Source organism: Mirounga angustirostris, unplaced genomic scaffold, assembly GCF_029215605.1.
Source record: "Mirounga angustirostris isolate CCGP_5_RB_7025 unplaced genomic scaffold, mMirAng1.0.hap1 SCAF_1, whole genome shotgun sequence".
NCBI classification, from domain to species: Eukaryota; Metazoa; Chordata; class Mammalia; order Carnivora; family Phocidae; genus Mirounga; species Mirounga angustirostris.
In genome coordinates, this window is record NW_026991709.1 from 170,180,303 (window position 1) to 170,201,017 (window position 20,715).

The 20,715-nt window shown below is 41.3% G+C and overlaps 1 protein-coding gene and 1 long non-coding RNA gene across 3 annotated transcripts in view; one reads left to right on the forward strand and one right to left on the reverse strand.

Annotated features, from left to right (window-relative positions):
- Window positions 1–9,367: 9,367 nt before the first annotated feature.
- Window positions 9,368–20,064, reverse strand: LOC123833612 (histone-lysine N-methyltransferase SETMAR). The gene is given in 3 exon segments (XM_045861940.3): window positions 9,368–10,911; window positions 19,887–20,013; window positions 20,015–20,064. Coding segments are annotated over 3 exon segments (951 nt in total). The 5' UTR covers window positions 20,050–20,064; the 3' UTR covers window positions 9,368–10,122.
- LOC123833613 (uncharacterized) overlaps window positions 11,513–20,715 on the forward strand; it is a 273,703-nt gene continuing 264,500 nt past the window's right edge. The window contains exons 1-2 of one of the 2 annotated variants that reach the window (XR_006788307.3): window positions 11,513–12,175; window positions 18,922–20,273. This is a non-coding gene — a long non-coding RNA (uncharacterized LOC123833613). Of the gene's footprint in view, window positions 12,176–18,921; window positions 20,274–20,715 lie in introns of those variants that run through there. The other variant, XR_010412104.1, reaches the window with a different exon arrangement.

Here is a 20,715-nt window from a genome sequence, read left to right on the forward strand (position 1 = left end):
TTCTGCTCCAACTCCACCGATGGTTTCCATGTACTTTCAGGAAGAATATTATCCCAGTGGGCTTGGGCTGCTCTGACAAAATACCATAGACCGGATGGCTTAAGCAACAGATATTTATTTCTTGAAGTTCTGGAGTCTGAGTAGTCCAAGATCAAGTAGCTGGCTGGTTCCATGTCTGGTGAGGCTCTCTCCCTGCCTTATAAACAGCTGTCTTCTGTCTTTGTGTGCACATTGCCTTTCCTGGGTGTGTGCTTGTGGAGGAAAAGAGACAGCACAGGTAGACACAGGTATCTCTTCCTTTTCTTATAAGGGCACTGATTCCATCATGAGGGTCCCACCCTCAAGACCTTATCTAAACCTAATTACCCCCCACAGGAGGCGATACCATTACACTGGGAGTTAAGGCTTTCACATATGAATTTTGAGGGGATACAAATATTCAGTCCATAACAAACATAAACCATAACATGGCCTGTAGACCTTTGCAATCTCAAGAGGATAAGACTCAGAAAAAGATGACACACACAAATTACACAGCACAAGATAGCAAGGAGTGAGAGCAATGTGAATGGTCAGGGATGGGCTGAGGCTTTCTGTGGTTACAGTGTCTTGTATAGTGGTCCTCGAAGTGTGGTCTGCAGTTCAGTGGCATCAGCATCACCTGGAAACTTCTAAAATGTAAATTCTTAGGTCCTATTCCAGATCTACTCAAGCAAGAACTCTAGGATTTGGGGCCCTGTGGGTGACTTTGATGGGTGCTGAAACTTGAGACGATTGGGGTAGTGAATGCTATGTGCTGTGCCCACTCCCCGCTGAAGGACGGGATTTATTTCCCTAGCTGCTGAGAGTGCTGTTAGTCTTCTCACCCAAGACCACACCCCTTTCCAAAGGCAGTCTGCATCGGGCAACCTGCTGATGCAGGAATTTAAAGGCCCCACTTTGGGGCGCCTCGGTGGCTCAGTCGGTTAAGTGACTGACTTTTGATTTTGGCTCAGGTCATGATCTCAGCATCCTGGGATTGAGCTCTGCATGGGGCTGCACGCTCAGCAGGGAGTCTGCTTGAGATTCTCCTTCTCTCTCTGCCCCTACCCCCTGCTCACATGTGCACACTTGTGCTCTCTCTCTCAAATAAATAAATACATCTTAAAAAAAAAAAAAAAAAAAGCCTGCAGTACAATGCACTACATCGAGAGGCAACCCTGAAAGGCCACCTCAGCTTCAGAGTTCCTTGGGTTGGCTGCGGTCTTTGTTGGGATTTCATTGCAGCCCAACTTCTTCTTTGCCTAGTCTGCTTCCTTTCCTTTCATCCCATAAGTGCTAATCTCAACAGTACCCCTCAGAATCTCCCCACACTCCCACCTTCCTCTCAGTTTCCTTCCCAAGGAACTCAAACACATGCTTCACAGATCTAGGATTTGAGACTTTAAAGAAGGATGGAGGGGAGGTGGGTGGGTGGAGGGGGGTAGCTGGGTGATGGGCATTAAGGAGGGCACATGATGTAATGAGCACTGGGTATTATATAAGACTGATGAATCACTGACCTCTACCTCTGAAACCAATAATACATTATATGTTAATTGAATTTAAATAAAAAAATAAAATGCAAAAAAAAAAAGAAAGAAGGAAGGATGGAAGGGGTGCCTGGGTGGCTCAGTTGGTTAAATGTCTGCCTTCAGCTCAGGTCATGATCCCGAAGTCCTGGGATTGAGCCCCATGTCAGGCTCCCAGCAGGGAGTCTGCTTCTCCCTCTGCCCCTCCCCTTGCTCATGCTCTCTCTCTCTTTCTCTCTCGCTCTCTCTCAAATAAATAAATAAATAAAATTTTTTTAAAAAAAATAAAGAAGGATGGGAAAGAAGTCAATAAACAATGAAGGGAGGGTGGAAGGATCTGAGATGGGAGATGTCCCAAAGGAGGAAAACAATGTGAGCCAAATTTATCCTCAGGCCTGTTTAGGAAACCGAGAGCTAACCAGATGGGCTAGATTATAAAATGAGAAGGGAGTTGTGGGGCTTTGCTCAAAGAGTAGATTGTGGAAGAGTTAAGGTGACTTGGTAAGGAATTTGGACTTGATAATAAAGATAATGTCAGATTCATCACACTAACATTTATTAATTTGTTCACCCAACAATGCCCAGTAAGTGCTGCAGAGATAGTAGCGAGTGAAAACAGACCTGGTCCCAGTCCTTAAGGACCTCACAGTCTCATGGGGAGCTAGACATAAACCAATCCACGATGTCAAATTTGCACATACAAAAAGTTAAAGTGTTTCAAAGACCTATGAGGTGTAGACATAATATATGGGTCCTAAATTGAGACCTTCTCACTCTAATTTTTTGTTTTTGTTTTTTTCTAATTGGATTATGAATGCTTTGAGAATAAAGATTGCTTTTTATCCCAATTTTCAGAGGGTAGCATAGTAGTGCTCAGAAACATTTGCTGAATGAATTATGAGCTCAGGAAGTTGACTTCACACCACATCGCACAAATTAGGTATTTGACAAATGTTTTTGAGCGAAAGAATGAATGAATTGAATGAATGAATGAAAAATAGAATTGTTTAGGGGACTAGATAGTTCAGCCAGAACTACTTCCCAAGTGCTGGTCTTGGCAAAGAAAAATAAGGACAAGCTGTCATGTTATTTCTTTTTTTTTTTTAAAGCATTTATTTATTTATTTTTTAAAGACTTTATTTATTTGACAGAGAGAGACACAGCGAGAGAGGGAACACAAGCAGGGGGAGTGGGAGAGGGAGAAGCAGGCTTCCCGCTGAACAGGGAGCCCGATGCGGGGTTCAATCCCAGGACCACGAGGTTCGATCCCAGGACCCCGGGATTGTGACCTGAGCCGAAGGCAGACGCGCTTAATGACTGAGCCACCCAGGCGCCCCTGTCATGTTGTTTCTAAAGCTATACTGACTTCATTTGAAGAACTGCTAGGAGATTTCAAGTGATTGTGTGCCCCTTCTCCCTGTGTTACAATGACTTTTCTTTCTGGAAGGACAGTGATAATAAATATTAGTTTATTGTGAAATACTCTTACTATGCAATAAAGTCAAAAATTCAGTAGCTAAAATTGTCTTAAACTAGTCAGAATTTTGGGAGCAATTTTTACAGGGCCAGTTAGGATAGTGGGAGGTTCTGGTGGCTGTTGAAGGTCAAGGATTAATCTTTGAGCTGTCCTTAATTCCCACCCTTGAAAGACCTGAGGATGTATACCAATGAGTCTATGATTGGGGGTGGGGTGGGAGGAGGTGAGGAAAGGGGAAGGAGGTTATTTTCATGAGTTGGGGAAGACAGGAGGAACAGATGGAAAACCAAGCAAACACCTGTAATATAAACAACATAAACAAATGCACTTTGTAAAACTCCATGAAGGCAAATGGAAGCTCTAATAGGGGAGATTCAATTATGTTCAAATACAGGCTAGGAGAAATAGGTCTCAGATTCGTTTCGAAGCACTTTTCTTTCTCCATCTACTATGCACAAATGCTTTGAAGTAGTGGACGTTCAGGAAAAGAAGACAGAAGTGGACAAGGGGTGGAGGGAGGGTGATACGTGGGCTGGTCAGAGAGGGGGGCATGGTGAGCAGAGGCCACGGGACATGCGGGGTTGTAATGAGTAGCACCAGCACTGTGTAACTGACTGCCTTATAAGCAGGGAACATGGAGTATGTCTGGACTGGAGGACTAACAAAGTTAGCAAAGGAATACACAGCAGAGATGGTTATACAATAAATCAAGTAATTTGTATTTTCCCAGTTCAACCATGGGCATGTGGCATTGAGGACCAGGCTGGGCAGGTGGTGGAGGAAGATGAATGACAAGGAGACAGCAGGCTGATGGAAGTGGTGAATAGCCAGCTAGCAGCAAACACAAACAGGAGAAGGAGGGAAGGAAGGACAAAGAGAAAGGGAAATAAAATTCTATTGCTGGCTCTCTTGTTATTTTAGCTACCTAGTACGCATGTAAACAATCAGTGTAGGAAATGGAGGGTAAGAAATCCTAGCAATATCTGAAAAAGGTTTCAGAATGAAGAAAATCCAGAGTGTTCTCTACAAAGAAGGCAAGGGTAAGAATAATGTAAATTATCACACACACACACACACACACACACACACACACACCCCCTTCTAATGCCCTCTGCAGGCAAAGGTAATCAACCTGCTTCCTTAAGATTCTTCCAGAAGGGAATAGCAGTTGTCAAGGTGAGGGATGAGAGGGCATGGCTTTTCAAAGAGGACCTCAGAGAAATAAAGACAAGTGAGAAATGAGGTGGAAAGGCAGTCAGGGGCCTTCTTGTCATGTTGAGAAGGTTGGGCTGCATCCTGAGGGTGATGAGGAGTCATGGAAGGGTTTAGACCTGGGGAGAAAGCACAGAGGGGATGGTGAGGCTGAAGGCAGAGAGGCTGTTGCAGGGAAGAAATGAGGGATGTACAGCGTAAAACAATAACAGGGTGAGTAAAACAGATTTTAGACATACGTAGTTCAGGGAATTTATAGGATTTAGTGGTTGATCACTGGTTCGGAGGAGGAGGAGGATGACTTGTAGCTTTGGGCAATGAGGCAAAAACTAATGCTAAATAACAATATACACAAGAGTAGAGAGGATTTTTAGTATCGCAGGGAAATCCCTAATAGTTATAAAGCCAAAGGGAACTCTGACTTCAGATTTTGCTTATAATTTTAGTTATACTTAAATGACCAAAGACAGGTATCCTTTCATTTAAATGATTAACAGACCTCCTTTGGGAGTTTATTCTAATATTTCCATAATCTATACCATCAAGATAGACCTACTGTTATAGTGATGATGTGACCAAAGATGTCTATAATAATATGCTGTCTTTTCTTTCCGTATAGCACCCTATAAACCCAGAAATAAGTCTGAAATGGTATCTAAAATTATATGGTACTTTATAGCCTATCTACATCCATTATTTCATGTGAGCCTTGCCGGGGAAGCTCCCTCCTTCCCTCCTTATAAGTGTGAAGGCCAGGACAGCTTGCGGGAGAGCCACAGGCAACCTGCAGAGACAGTTAAAAGTTATAAACCAAGTTATCGTCCTACTTTGACAAAAATTTCTTCATAACCACAAGAATGGAAAACATGTATAAAGTTGTGTTTTTATATGACTGAAAATTGGCAAAATATCACATATGACTAAATTTAATTATCCTTGTTCATGCCTGGGCATCCACCTGAGCTGGCAATGTTCAGATGGATAATAAAATGATGACCTGAGTCATAAACTATTACATACTTATTTAAAAAAACTGATTTTTTAATTTTCTTTTTAGTAAAATCATAAATTGTGCTGTTATAAGCGAGATTTTCATAATTGGTGTTCTCTTAACAATGATACCAGGGGCCCTGGGTGGCTCAGTCTGTTGGACGTCTGCCTTCGGCTCAGGTCACGATCCCGGGTTCCTGGGATCCAGCCCCGCCTCAGGCTCCCTGCTCTGCGGGGAGCCTGCTTCTCCCTCTCCCTCAGCTGCTCCCCCTGCTTGTTCTCTTTCTCTCTCTTTAAAATAAATAAATAAAATCTTAAAAAAAAAAATGATACCAAATGAGACCGTCTTTCTTGAGTCAGCATAGCTCTTTGGTAGTTTTTTTAAATTAATTTCAATTTGAAAAAGCTTCACTCTGCAAAGACAGAGTTGAAAATAAACCATGAAATTTACTTATCCTGTTCAAACACTGTAACGAGATCTCATTTAATGAACTATTATTGCAGAACCTGTTCTAATTTCATAAATAAACAACTATCACTTAAATTGCCATTTTAACTATTTCTTAATGTAATGAGAACCAACTAGTGTGAAATGTGCAGAACCAATATCACACTTCTAGACCCACACATCTGCAAGTCTGAAAATAATATGAATCGTTTAATGTTGCAAATATTTCTGTTTCCATGTGCATCTGTAATGCATACAGTGCTCATGTGTGAGTACCTCTGGAACTACGAACAGAGAAGCAAGAAAATTGACATTCAACACTACAAGGGAGCCACACTTCATTATTCAAGAATTGCATTCACGCCACCTGAAAGAAAGGATCTGACAGGTTAATTGATTCATTCATGTTCTTATTAAGCCAAGTATTTCTGCTCTTCAAAATCTCACCGCACTCTGAAGCAGTGCACATCTCTCCATAGTGGTAATGGCCACGATCACAGCATTAAGCACAATTGTGTTTTGTTTTGAGGACATACGGTGAGTGGAGAAGCATTTCCCTCAAGAGTTCTTCCTGAGAGCAGTGTTCAGCGTTATCGGTGACCAGTTTCCAAGGGAAAGGCACCCACGTCTTTTCTCCTTTTCTTGTAATGGCTTAATGGAGGTATAACTCACATGGCATAAAACTCACCCCTGAGAGTGGTTTTTAATACATTTACCCTAAAAAGAAACCCTGTACCTGTTAGCAATCACCTCCTACACCTCCCTTCCTACCAGCCTACTGGCAAATACTAATCTACTTTATATCGCTATGGAATTGCATATTCTGGATATTTCATTTTATTTTTATATTTCATTTTATTTTTTATTTATTAAGATTTTATTTATTTATATGACAGAGAGAGAGGGGTGGGGGGCAGCACCGGAGAGGGAGAAGCAGACTCCCTGATCGATCCCAGGGCTTGATCCCAGGACTCTCAGATTATGACCTGAGCCAAAGGCAGATGCTTAACCGACTGAGCCACCCAGGTGCCCCTGGAAATTTCATTTAAATAGAATCATATAAAGGTAGCCTTTTGTGTCTGGTTTCCTTCACTTAGCATAATATTTTCAAGGTTCATCCATGTTGGGGCAAATGTCAGTAGTTCATTCTTTTGATGGCTGAATTATATTCCACAGTAAGGATACCACATTTTATTTATTCATCAGTCAATGGACATTTGGGGTGTGCCAACTTTTTGGCTATTACGAATAATGCCACTATGAACACTTGTGCACAAGCTTTTCTGTAGACATGTTTTCGTTTCTCTTGTGTCTATACCGAGGAATGGAGTTACTGGAACACGTGGTTACTTTATATCTAATGTTTTAAGGAATTAACCCAAAGGCTTTACAAAATAGTTGTGCAGTTTTACAATTCCACCAGCAACATATGAAGGTGCCAATTTCTCTACATCTTTGTTAACACTTGTAATTCTGTCTTTTTTATTATAGCTATCCTTGTGCTGTGTTGTTGTGCTAAACCCTTCACAAGTGTTAACTCATTTGATCTTCCCGATATTGCTATATCCAGAAAAGAGAATTTAGGCTTAGCGAGGTTCAGTAACTTGCTCAACACTAATAAACTGAAAAGTGCCAAAGCTGTAATTAGAAATATGCTACACAAGTAAAACAGTCTTCGAACACTCAAGGGAATGAAAACCATTTGGGCAAATTCCACCTCCCTCCCCTTTTTAACAAGACTGAGTTTAAAACCTTCTGTTCTATCCAAGTTAGTCTCCTGTTGATGTCCTGAATCCACTCCTGCCTTATGCTTCAGAGCTAACTGGTACTGGGACCTAATATTGAGAACAAAGGGAGAAAGAAATAATCTTTTCAATTAAAGCAAAATTTTCCATTTAGCCTCTGATAATTTGTAAATATTAATTAGGAATTAAAAAAATCATTAAGAAAAGAAATTTGGAAGCTTTATTTTCCAAGTATGATCTTTATTATTCTTGGTCCAAAATTGTTTCCAAGATACACATTTCCACATTCTTAATGAAGTCAGTGGAAATTGACTTCAAAGCCAATTTTTTATGTTTTAATTCCATGAAGATACATGCCACCTTTTAAACTTCTAATTTGCCCTAATTTATAATTATAAAATTTATATATATTTTTATATTAAGATAATAGTTAAACAGAAATATATCTTTTAATGTTTGTTCTCAAAAATAGAAGTGTCACCATTCGTAAAAACATGGCAATAAAGTAAATGCAGTTAACTCAGTGTTTAGAGAAGACTTGGAATAAACTATTTTGACTCTTACGTGAGGAATCTGATTTCCAGGGCTATGTGCTTGCTATTTAAGAATAAACTTGCACATGAGTACAGAAAATCCCAAGGGTCTATGTTCGATGAGATGTCCCTGGCAGAGGCACCAAGAGGAAGATGCTGCTCATATGTCTGAACTAAAGATTGTCCTCTGTGAGTGTCTGTGATTCACAGATGGTGATATTCAACAGAGAAAGGGCTGAAGGAAGTAGGAAAGGGTATCTGTAGAATTAAACAGTGAGCCCAACACTTTCCTTCTGACCACTTCCTTACTGCTTCTGAAGTATCTTAGTGCTTGTGAGAAGAAAGGCCGTCTTGAAATGAGTGATACAAAAGCTGCTTTACCAAAAACAGGACCCCTTCAGAGAAAACAAAGTTTTGGAGGAAGGTTGGTAGGGAGAAATGATTAAACTGGAGGAAAAATTTGTTCTGTTTTAGACATTACGCATTTGTAGTGTGGGACATTTCATGAATACTCTATATTATCCTCTATTCACATGGAACCATTTCTGAAAATTTAATTATAGAATTCAAACATGCAAAACTTAACATACTCATTATTTAAGTTTATTGAGATATAATACATATGCCATACATTTCACTCATTTAAAGTATGTAACAACTATCTTACTTACAATATCATACAGAAGTATGTATAATACATATAGTGTATTATAAAGTGTAGGGCCTCGTGGTGGTAGGGTTTAAATGTGGTAGAGAAGAAACTAGAGAATTTATTAAATAATACCATAGGATCCAAATAATTATTTTAGCTTTCAAAATATCCGATAAATCTCTATGTTAAATTTGTTTTTCCAACATCCTTGCTTTAAGGAAGGAAGTTAAAGATGTTTGCCTCTCCAGAAGTTTAAATGGAGCTATAAAACTCCCATCCCCTCTTGTGCTGTCGATAGGGTTATTTTCATATTATTAATACATGAAGAAAACTGTTAAAAGTTTTGAAGCACAACTTCCCAAGATTTGGAATATAGCCAGCATAGAGTGAAAAAAAATTTTTTTTTTAAAGATTTTATTTATTTATCTGACAGAGAGACAGCGAGAGAGGGAACACAAGCAGGGGGAGTGGGAGAGGGAGAAGCAGGCTCCCCGCAGAGCAGGGAGCCCAATGCGGGACTCGATCCCAGGACCTTGGGACCATGACTTGAGCCAAAGGCAGACGCTTAACGACTGAGCCACCCAGGCGCCCCTATAGTGAAAATTTTATAATTTGTTTCCTCTTATGACTTTTTTGGTTAGGTACATGGAAGTCAGTGTCATAGTTCTATTTTTCATTATTGGTGGTAAATACTAGAGTTTTAGCAGGTGATAATCAATCAGGCCCTTTTCCTTGATTTGTGTTTCTACGCAAATGAGAAATTAGATGCACGAGTCAGACAGAAATGAAAATATCAGCTTCACTACTGATAAAATTGATTGGAAAGCAAGGCTTAGGTATGTAGCCACAAGGGTTTCCTTGGATCATTATGATGAGGTTTGGTGCTAGTGCTAGAAAACTGAAAATAACAGTGGCATAAATGAGGGAGAGACTCTCACCTAAAAGTCCAGAGGTATTAGATCAGGACTGATAGAGTTCCAGAGTATCTGGCACCCAGACTCCTGTCAAGTTTGTTCATTAGCTATGTATGGCCTCCTTTTCTAGGGTCATTTTGGGGTCTGGGATGGATGCCCCAGCTCCAGCTATAGGCATACACTCTAGCCAACAGGAAGAAAGAGTGGGATAAGGAAAAATGTCTCCATTTAAAGACACACCATTTTTTGCTTCTGTCTCATTAGCTAGAACACAGTCACTTAGCCACATCTAACTAGGAAAAGTACTCAGCTAAAAAATGAGAATTCTACTATAGAAGGGGAGAAGGGGTATTGCTAGACAATTTATAGTCTCTGCCGTATTCCTGAGTTAAACTTCTGCAGCCAGACAGAGGCAGAGTCAGACAACCACCAGCCTCCCCTATAGTGAAATGCAAGTGCTTAGCACAGAGCAGAGACTTACCTGGAGGCTAAAGTGCTTGAAAGAGAGGATCTGGGAAGGGGCTGAGCCAAACACATTCAGTTCCTTCTCACTCTCACCCACTGAAAGAGGCCTAATGTGTTCCTCCCATGCTTTTTGCTCCTAACTCATGTTTGGCTTTTCTAAGGGGCAGAACAGTGAACTGTCATAAGGCAGGAAAGCAGCACATGATTTGGCACCACAATAACAAGGTTTTCTTATTTTCCTGGGATCTAGCCTTTCTTTGTCTTCACTGTCCATTAGATTAAGAAATCTTCCTGAATAGTCATAAGAGAGTTCTTCTTCGGGCAAAATGTCTTTGGCTGCAAAAAGTGCCAACTTTGGTACCATTGAGTCAATTCGGACAGGAATCATCAACAGGTTTGGCTCACAAGAATGGTTGAGAAATCTTCCAATACTTCCTATATAGGCGGGATCAACAAATGTTTCTATGACCTGCCCGTTGTAAACATGTTCTCTGACGGCTATAATGTAATTTGGATCGTGTATTGTTTGTAACTGAATTCTTCTCTGTACTTCAGAATATCCCAAAACTTCACCAGCATATTCACAGACAAACCGTCCTTTTGGTATCAATTCCAATGTACGAAGTCCCCAGCCTTTTTTGTCCGTCTTGAACACCTGGAGTTGGAACTGCAGACCCTGCTGGACCACCCTGTTCCTGCAGTGGTCACTGCACTGACATAGGACGTTACATTCAAATACTGGCTTGGCACACTTTCCTTCCGATCCTATATCTCTAAGGCGTGAATTATCATCATAGTTCTCCCCATGACGGAGACAAGAGCAAGTACCAGGGAGGCAGGGGGTTTTGAGGCAAATGCATCCAGGAAAGGTTATTTGTGTGGGATCAATGTCTGTTCCAGGTCCAGCTACATGGTCAGGAGTATACTGCAAAAAATAGAAATGCTCTCAGTCAGCATGGTATGTTATGTATTTCATATATATTTCAAGCAGTTTTTGGATGAGACGCTTCTTAATTCCAACATATATAAAAATAGACTAAAACAAAATTGACAAAACACAATATACTAAAATATCGTTTGGAAACATACCTCTTCAATTTAAAAAATAAGATTAATTTTTGGATTAAAATTCTGTGGTTTTATTCTAGGTATGCGGTAACAAAAGGACAAAAAAATGTTTTTCCCTTATCAGAAATTGAAAGATTTGTAACTAATTTTGTTTTCCTCTTAGCTATGGTTATCAGAAAAATCAGTGCTGAATTTAGTTTTTGAATGCATTTAAGTATTTTATCTTTGGCTCTTGATCTTTTCACATTTATCTGACAATATAAATGCATGTATTTTATTGTGTGTCACTGCAGATGCTTTTTGGGGAGAAGAAAGTCATAAATGATAAATAAATTAATAAAAAATGGCCTTTGGGAGAGAGTCTTCCACTGATTTTTAAGGAATTCTTAATTTGAAGATTACCTAAATTCCTAAATATTCTTTGATGTTTAAAAAAGACACTACTGCTTCAGAGTTTTATTTGAGTCTTCATAATTTTTTTTTTTTTAAAGATTTTATTTATTCATTTATTTGAGAGAGTGAGAGAGAGAGAGTACATGAGAGGGGGGAGGGTCAGAGGGAGAAGCAGACTTCCCGCTGAGCAGGGAGCCCGATGCGGGACTCGATCCAGGGACTCCAGGATCATGACCCAAGCCGAAGGCAGTCGCCCAACCAACTGAGCCACCCAGGTGCCCCGAGTCTTCATAATGTTAAAAATAGGCATTTGCCAAGAAACTGCAGACAGAATTCCAAAAATCATATTTGTTATATAGATATTAATAAATGTAGATGTAATATATATGTAAAGAAATCCTGTTTTTATTAAATGATAAAGAGATAATACCGAAAAGTTTCTCACGTTACAGAAAAAGAATAAAGTCCCAAGTCTAAAATCTCTATGCGAAACCTGATCTCTGGTTGTTTCCTCACTAGCATAATTAAGCATATTTTCCAAACCTTGAAGATTAAAGCATCTCTCTTGAGCCCAGCATATTTCTTTATGTATAGAATAATTCTTGCTTACATGGAACCTAACTCATTTATTTATACCTGCTGTTAGTGTTCTTGGACCCAGTTTCAACGCAGTGGTCGTCGTGGTGTGGTTTCCCCACACCTCTAACAAGCAATGCTTCGAGCACCAGGTGGGTATCCTACAACTCAGCTCAGTTCTGATGCTATCCAATAGCATCACACCCCACAGTTTAATGGGTCAGTCCTAAGACTGCTCCCCCCCCCCCCCCCCTACTTCAGACACCAGGCACAAGCTCAGGTTGTCATCTGTACTACTGACTGATGGGCTACATATCGGGAGGTTCCCATGACCTCCTCCTTGGACTTTAGACACCGGTCACAAGTCCAGGTTGTTACCTGAACTTGTGGCCGACAGGCTGTAAGTCAGAGGTTCTCAAAATCCCCTCCTTGGGTTCAATTAACTTGGGAGAATTGCTCAGGGAACTCAGAGAAAAATTTTACATACTAGAAAAGGATACAACTGAGAAACAGCCAGATGGAAGAGAGGCATAGAGCAAAGTATGGGGAAAGAGAGAAGAGCTTCCATGCCCTCTCTGGGCATGTCACACTCCCAGCAGCTCCACGTTCACCAACCCAGAAGCTCTTTGAACTGTTTTCTTGGGTTTTTATGGAGGCTTCATCACTTAGCCAGGATTGATTAAATCACTGGCTATTATTTGCAAATGTTTCAACCTCTAGGCCCCTCTCCCGATTGGAGGTCGGGGATGAGGGTACCGAAAGTTCCAACACTAATCAGATGGTTGGCTCGGCTGGCAACCAGCGCTCAGCTTTTGGTGTTTCCAAAACTCGCCTCATTAACATAACAAAAGATACCTTTTTGCTGCTCTTATCATTTAGTAACTAACAAGGGTTTTAGGAGCTCTGTGCCAGAAATTGGGACAAAGACCAGATACAGATTTCTTTTTATAGATCACAACATAACCTGCTTTGTTCCAAAAAGGATTTAATGAGACATACAAAGAGTTCAGATAAATGAACAATACATAAGAAATGTACAGCGAAGGGAAAAATAAGAGCTAGTTGAGCGAGCTTAGACACACACAGTGTGTAGCAGAAGTAAACTGGACTTTTGGTTCTGCCTGAGCATAGCCACTTCCAAGAGGGAAATACGATCAGATGCAGGGCTTGCACTATCCATAAGGAATAATCTCACCATTGAGAACGAGCATTGACTTTTTCCACTATGGAGACTGGAGAGAAATTTCACCAATGTGTCTGTCTAAACCATTCTTCTCCAGAAAGCAGTTTCATGGGCTGTTTTTCATTCTGACTCTCAATAAAGGCTATTGGCATGCATGGGCCACAGCAGTCAGTAAGAGCCGTACTGCAAGGGACCAGGTACACAGGCTTTAATTCAGGGATAGATTTTAGAGTATCTAGAGGAATGTCTGAACTACGTTATTTTTCACTCAATCATCCATTAATACTGCGTCTCTGGGCCAAGTTTTGGGGAACGTATTAAACAACGTGTAGTTTACATTCCCTGTGGAGGCCTCAGTGGAGCTATGCAGTTAGGCTCAAAATCCTATATTTTAAAAAAACGTTAAGCTGGGGAAAGGATTGACATCCTCTTGTGAAAGATGAGGAGGATGATGAGTGGGAGTACCTGCGGGGGAAGGCCAACACTCTGCTTAAGAAGTGATTTGGGGGTGGAGAGCGGAAATAGCTTCGCGTTTGTGTCGTTTCTTTCAAAATGAGCTTTAGCTTAGTGGAGATGTCCTAAAGGGATAAAGAATGGCTTAGAAAAAGATGCCCTATCAGTCAAATTCAATGACTGCGGTCTGAGACAGAATCTACTTCCAGCTTTTAAGAGTCAAGATTGAAATGTAAATGGTTACTGAGACATTTTAAAAGTACTTGTAAAATGAAAATTTTACTATCTTTTTGTTAAACTTTTCACGAAGAATTCTTTTAAATTTATTTCTTCTTAAAAGCGCACATATTTTTGATGTACTATATAAATCACTAAACTATAAAGTGATTTTTTTTTTTTTGACACAGATAACTCCTTTTGAAATCAAGTCTGGCTTACTGTAGTCTTCTAACCAGAAGAGCATATTATTCTTTGTTGAACTTATTTGGATATGGATAGGTTTGGAAAAATACTGTTATTTGCTTATTTTTATTTATACATTTAAAAAAAGACACTGGAAAATCTAGTGATACCGTTTTTAAAAATTCTGGAATTTAAACTTGATGCACAATCTAAGATCTTTTAGAGACATAGATTATAAAGGGCATCTAATTCCAAATGAGCTGCAGACACCTTCCAAAGGATAACAGAGACCTCTGTATAAACTTTCTGTTTAAAGAGAATATTTGTTTTCTCTTGATGGATGTAATCCTTAACCCTGATACCGATACTTATCACAAATCATTTTATCTCCATATTTTCCATTTTCTCCTCCATAAACAGTCAGTAAAATACCACTCCAGAAAGATATTTCACCTGATTTAGAAAAATGGCTATACTAGAGAATTATCTTTTGAAAACTGTGGTCTAAATTAACATATGATTATGTAATTATTCATCTTTTTAGGTATCTAACTACATATTGGAAAATTATTTTCAGAAATAATCTGATGTCACTGACCTGATATTCTATTCAAATATTTATATGCCATGCAAATTGTTAACTTTTGAGAATCTGAAAGCTAATGTTAAGTACGTTACAAATTGGGAGTCAACTGACTTGAGCTTAAATGCTCCCAATTTGTAACTCTTTCCAAAGTTTGTCCTCTACTTCCTGGAACAAAGCCCAGGGCCAAACTGATCCAAAGGGTGTTACCCTGAGGGTTTTGTGCTTACTCTAAACCCAGGAGAGATCAAAGCTTGGGGAATGAGACCAGAGAGGACATATTTTTACCCATCCAGCATCTGTTCCTTTTCTTCTGATAAAAGTACCCTGACTCCTCCTGGAGGAACCCTTCCCAGTCCAGTCTCATTGGTTTGGATGGGGATCCAGGTTGGGCGGGGACCTGGACCCAGCTAATCAGGTCATCAACTGCTCCTTTCAACCGTGTTTGGTTCATGGATCGGCACAGTACTTAAGCCAGATCAATGAAAAAGAATTCTAAGACTTCTGCTGAAATGATCAGGAAGAAACAATCTCACTCTACCTGTTTACCTGGCATTCTCCAGTTCTACTGCACACATAAGACCTACTGAGGGTGTAGCCAACCAGATGAAAGGGGAGCAGGGGTGCGAATGGCGGAGGTGGTAGAAAGAAATATTTGATGACACCATTAGAGTTCTTGGATCCAGACATACCTATAGTTACCACTCTTGGACTTTGCTGTTATGAGGCAATTCCTTCCCTTTTTGGCTTGAGTTAGTTTGTATTGTATTTCTATTTCTTGCAAACAAATGACTCTTGATTGATATGCCCACAGTGGAAGGCTGACAATGGTTCCAGGAAATGGCTGGAAAATTGAGTCAAAGATATAAATGGCTAATGAGAATTCAGGTCTCCAACTGGGAGATCAGGCTAAGATAAAGTGTGCAGGAGGCCAGATAGGCCTGCGACAAGCCTGAACACTGGACAACCAATAGACAACTTCTTCTTCTTCTTCTTTAATTTCTTTATTTTATTCTTAAAAAGATTTTATTTATTTATTTGACAGAGAGAGATAGTGAGAGCACAAGCAGGGGGAACGGCAGGCAGAGGGAGAGGCAGGCTTCCCGCTGAGCAAGGAGCCCGATGCAGGGCTCGATTCTGGGACCGCGGGATCATGACCTGAGCTGAAGGCAGACGCTTAACCGACTGAGCCACCAAGGTGCCCCTATGGAGAACTTCTTAATGTAGAACATGGAATGTCCTAAAGGAGACACACACAGAACTAGGCTCTTATTAGCACTGTGACTTAGGGCAAGTTACCTTCTAAGTTTTGGGTTTGCACCTATAAAACAGGAATAATACCTGTATCTGCCCCCCAGCCCCAGGTATTATTATTATTATTATTATTATTATTTTTTAAAGATTTTATTTATTTATTTGACAGAGAGAGCGAGAGAGCACAAGCAGGGGGAGCAGTAGAAGGAGGGAGAAGCAGGCTTCCCGCAGAGCAAGGGGCCCGATGCGGGGCTTGATCCCAGGACTCTGGGATCATGACCTGAGCCAAAGACAGATGCTTAACCATCTGAGCCACCCAGGCGCCCCAGCCCCAGTTATTATTAAACTTAAATTACACTGTACTCTGTGCCAGGCACTTTATATTTTTAAAATAGTAGCTTCCTTAAAGGCTTCTAAATATTATTTCTATATTTTATATTTAAAACATCATATATTTCTGGCACATCACTTAATCTCTCTAAATATTTCCTTTCTATCTGTCTCACAGTGGCTGTGAAGGAAAAAAAAAAAAGAGAATCCATGTAAAAAGTTTACTCTAGTGGCTGGCACATAGGTGTTCAATATTAATTATGTAGGCTACCTGGGAGGGTGGTGAAAACAGCAGATTCTGAAGTTAAACTTTCTAGGCTCAAACACAGTTAAACCAAAATTTTGTCTAGGAGACGATGTCATTATATTTCTATTTTCTATTACTTATCCGTCTTGCGGGGGGAAACTAAGAATTGATCCAGCACAGACTTCTTTCATCCATCTACATATACTGCCTTACTGCTTGTTAGATGCATGTGCTGGGATTTAGAAAGAACCAGTCAGAAGAATACAGAGAAGACACGGAGAATGGGATTTTTATCATTTCTTTGTATCATAATAACATAAACTACTTTTTCCTGGTATGTATCAAAATGCAAACACTGATCATGCAAGAGTTGGGAATAAATGCAAAATGACCAGTGTAAAACGATGTAACAGAAACCAGATCCTTGAAGAACTGGGTGGAGATTTCAAGTTTCTTGACAGAAAACTTAAAACATTTTTTTTTTATAAACCATGGTCACTCAAGAAGCCAAAATGGAAACCAGGAGACAGCATGTTGAAAAGCAAATATACCTCCTTGGCTATTCTCATACACAATTTCTCTCTTTTTTGAACTAGACGTGCACTTATTAATAGCATAAACTTTGGGATCTAAATGGCATAGGCTATAGGGCTCTCTGGTTGTACTACATGTGTAAGTCTTGTCTTTCTAACAAATACATGTCTCAAGGAAATGGTCATGTGGTTTGGGATATGACATGGTAATGGGAGTTGAGTTACTTTTCATAGTACTGGGCACAAAGCAGCAGGCTTAGGGAATATTTTTTGACTGCTTGATTGTAGCTCTTGATAACTTCTTACCGAAAGTCTGACTTTTTTAAGTCACATTCTGTATCAAAGCCCCAGAAACTTAAGTATGACACCGCATAATATTTTGGGCTTAAAACCTAGGCCTTGATTCTGAATTTAAAGGAAGTGCTGTGAAAATCTTCATTCCTTTTTTGGTTGTTTTGAAACACCAGCTACATGAATCTTTGTACTTGGCCTCTACCCCATGAGTTTGTTTTTGCTCCAAGCTATTAAGAGCCTGTGAGCCAGATAATTCTTGTCAAGGCCAAGTTGAAATCTTAAAAAATATGTTTAAGGCTGGTTTCAGAAACCTGAAAAAAGCCTAGATTCGACTCTCCATTCAAGAAAATCAATTAGTTTATTTTCTACTTGGCTTTCAACACAGATGGCATTATGATAGGTTTTGTTTTCAGTGTGAACATGTGAATGTTCTTTTTGCCTTTTCACACAGTACTCAAAAGCAAACTAGACACAGTTATTTTTACCTTGAGTTTCTTATGCCTTAATTCTTATGTGTGTACATGCCTGTGAAGGCAGGGCTTGGGGTAAGCAAGCTGTTTTGATCTTTCATAAGACAGGTTTTGTGCTCCATGAATATAGGAAAGCAAACTAGTTAAAGACACTTTTAGGCTTGTCATAAATATGTTTCAAGCATGTTTTATCTTCTTGGTAAGACTATAAGTTCCTTGACGAAGGAGCTTATCTTCTTTCTGTAACTCTAACTCCACCCAGAGCTACACATATAGCCAGGCAGCTAGAATACTGAGGGACTGAGTCTTAGTCTCGAGATTTTCATTTATGCCTATCAATTGTAGATATAAGGATCAATCATAAGGCTTCCTCTCTCCCCTCTCCAGCCCCCCCATAGCAACTAAGTGCTTTCTATATGGTCTTGTAAGCTCAAAGGCAAGGTTGTCACCATTTTATCTTCTTTGTCTAGCTTAATGCCTAGCAGATTATACACACTCAATTACTTGCTGAATAAAGAAAACATTTTTCAGTGTTTTTGACCATTTAGCAATGATTGGTCTTGAATAAGCTTTTAGGGATTAGTGTTTAATATGGTGCGAGCCAACTGTATTATTATTTAGATTTTATTTATTTGAGAGAGAGAGCAGAACGAGAGACAGAGCACGAGCAGGGGGTAAGGGGCAGAGGTAGAGGGAGAAGCAGATCCCTGCTGAGCAGGGAGCCATGGGATCATGACTTGAGCTGAAGGCAGACACTTAACCGACTGAGTCACCCAGGCACCCCTAGTCAACTGTATTATTAACCATAAAACTGGGGCACATAGGGCCCCCTGCTCAGTGGGAAGCCTGCTTCTCCCTCTCCCACTCCCCCTGCTTGTGTTCCCTCTCTCTGTGTCTCTGTCAAATAAATGAATAAAATCTAAAACAAACAAACAAACAAAAACCACAAAACCATAAAACTGCCCTCAGGTAGTTTGAGGAAAAAGAACCTTTCCTGACATTAATATCCTGCTTTACTCTTTGAAAACCGCTAGTGAATTTACTGTTTTATTTGATCTTCACAACAACCCTAAGAAGGAGAGACACACAGGGCTTAGTATTGATGGTGTATGTGACCAAGGTTATAAATTTATTATTTTCATTTTGCAGATGAAGAAGCTCGGACTCCAAGAAATAGCCAAGATGGCTCAGCCCTGAACCTCACTCTCCTACCTCCAAGTCCAAGTGCACCTTCCACTCCAACATCATTGTTTTTTTGGTCCTATTCCATAGACAAAGAGCAGGCCAAGGTCAGAGGGGTGGGGAATGTAGAGCGTAAGGGGTTTTGATGTGGTAAGAGCAGTGGAACATTTATGGGGTTCTTTCAGCCAACCAGGAAGTGTGTTTTACTTGTAATTCCCAAAGCAATCCGGGAGAGAGGCACTATTATTTTAATCGTAGACGGGAGGATTGATTCTAAGGCTTACCTGAGGCTAGTTTATATTTGCCCAAGCCCTCATAGCATGAGGGAGACTCAGGAAAGTCTCATTGTAGGGACTGAGTTTTTAACCCTAACACTAGGCTGAGATCCACCGATAGGGCCCATGCCTTATCTTACAGAGGAGGCACCTGCGACCAGAGAGGTACATGACTTGCCCCCAGTCCCTCAGTGAGTACTGGGGAGAGAGCCAGGAAAAGAAAGACAGGTTCTCAGGGCTCTTTCCAAGGGACCTCACGAAACACCTGGTTTGTCCTTCAGGGAACTGCCGGTCTGTGGAGACAAAAGATACTCCCGCTATTGCTAAGGTCATTACGGAGGGTTAATAGAACAAGACCCAAACCTGTGCATTTAAAGAGCTATCCCTGCGCGAAACAGCTCTGCGACAGGGTAAGAAAAAAGTCGAGAATACGGAGACAACTTGGGATAGGAGAGTCATCCACAGATTCACTGCCAGGTCGGGGAACGGCCCACTGGGTCCTCGCCTCCTTCCATCTCCCCTGCCTGGCCGGGCGCCAGCTCCACGCCCGTGGCTGCGCGCGCGCAGTGCGCGTGCCGGGCAAGGCTCGCCCCAGAGAGAAGGGCGCCCGCCCCCCAACCCCCGCCGCGCTCTCGGCGGCCCAGCTCCGCCCCCTACCTGGAAGGGCTCTGGCTCCGCCCCCGGGGGCCACGCGCTCACGGGCACGTTCTCCAAGCCGCGCGCGACATCCAGCTGCTCAGTAAGGGCCTTGGGCCCCTCCTCAGGCCCTGCCATCCCGCACGGCCACCTCTCTACAGCTTTCGCGGACGTTTCGCGCCATCTCGACGCGCAGGGCGCCTAGACGCTTTCGAGCCTCGCAGAGGAAGCTGGGAATCGTGGGACGCGCGGCCCCGCCGCCTCCTGGGAGCCGTAGTTTTTCTCTCTCCTTTCACAAGTGGCCTGTGAGGGCGTCTCCTCCCTCGACCCTCAGCTTTCCTTGACTTTTTGGATTGGCTCGCTCTCTTTTAAGCCAGATGCACAACAAATAATACACAGCTTTGGAAGGTACGGACATAGTTTTGGAAATACAAAGTGAAGTGCTTTAATTTTTCCCGTGAGCCTCAGGAAGGGTTTGCGAGGTGAGGTCGTTAGTCCAGGGTTCTGAGGGCCCGGAAGATTGCTGGGGTGAGGGCAAGGGCGCGCTCTACGTTGAGGGGGGAAATGCCCACCACGGTTTCTAAAGTTCTGGAACTCGCGTAGCAGTTGGGTGGCGTGTGATAGGGTTTGTTCTCCGTCGGCGGAACGGCGGTATAGGGCGCCCGAAGGCCTGTGTGGGGACGCCCAGTCCTGGATTGAGTTAATCTGTTGCCTATCAGCTTCCCCTTTCCTAGAAAGAAAACACCCGGCCCCGACAGAGGGTTCTGATAACCTGGAAATTGCTGGGTCCCCTGGAATATTTCCAAAGCTCTCTGCCCGATTGTCCTGCCACATCTGCTTGAAACCCTGT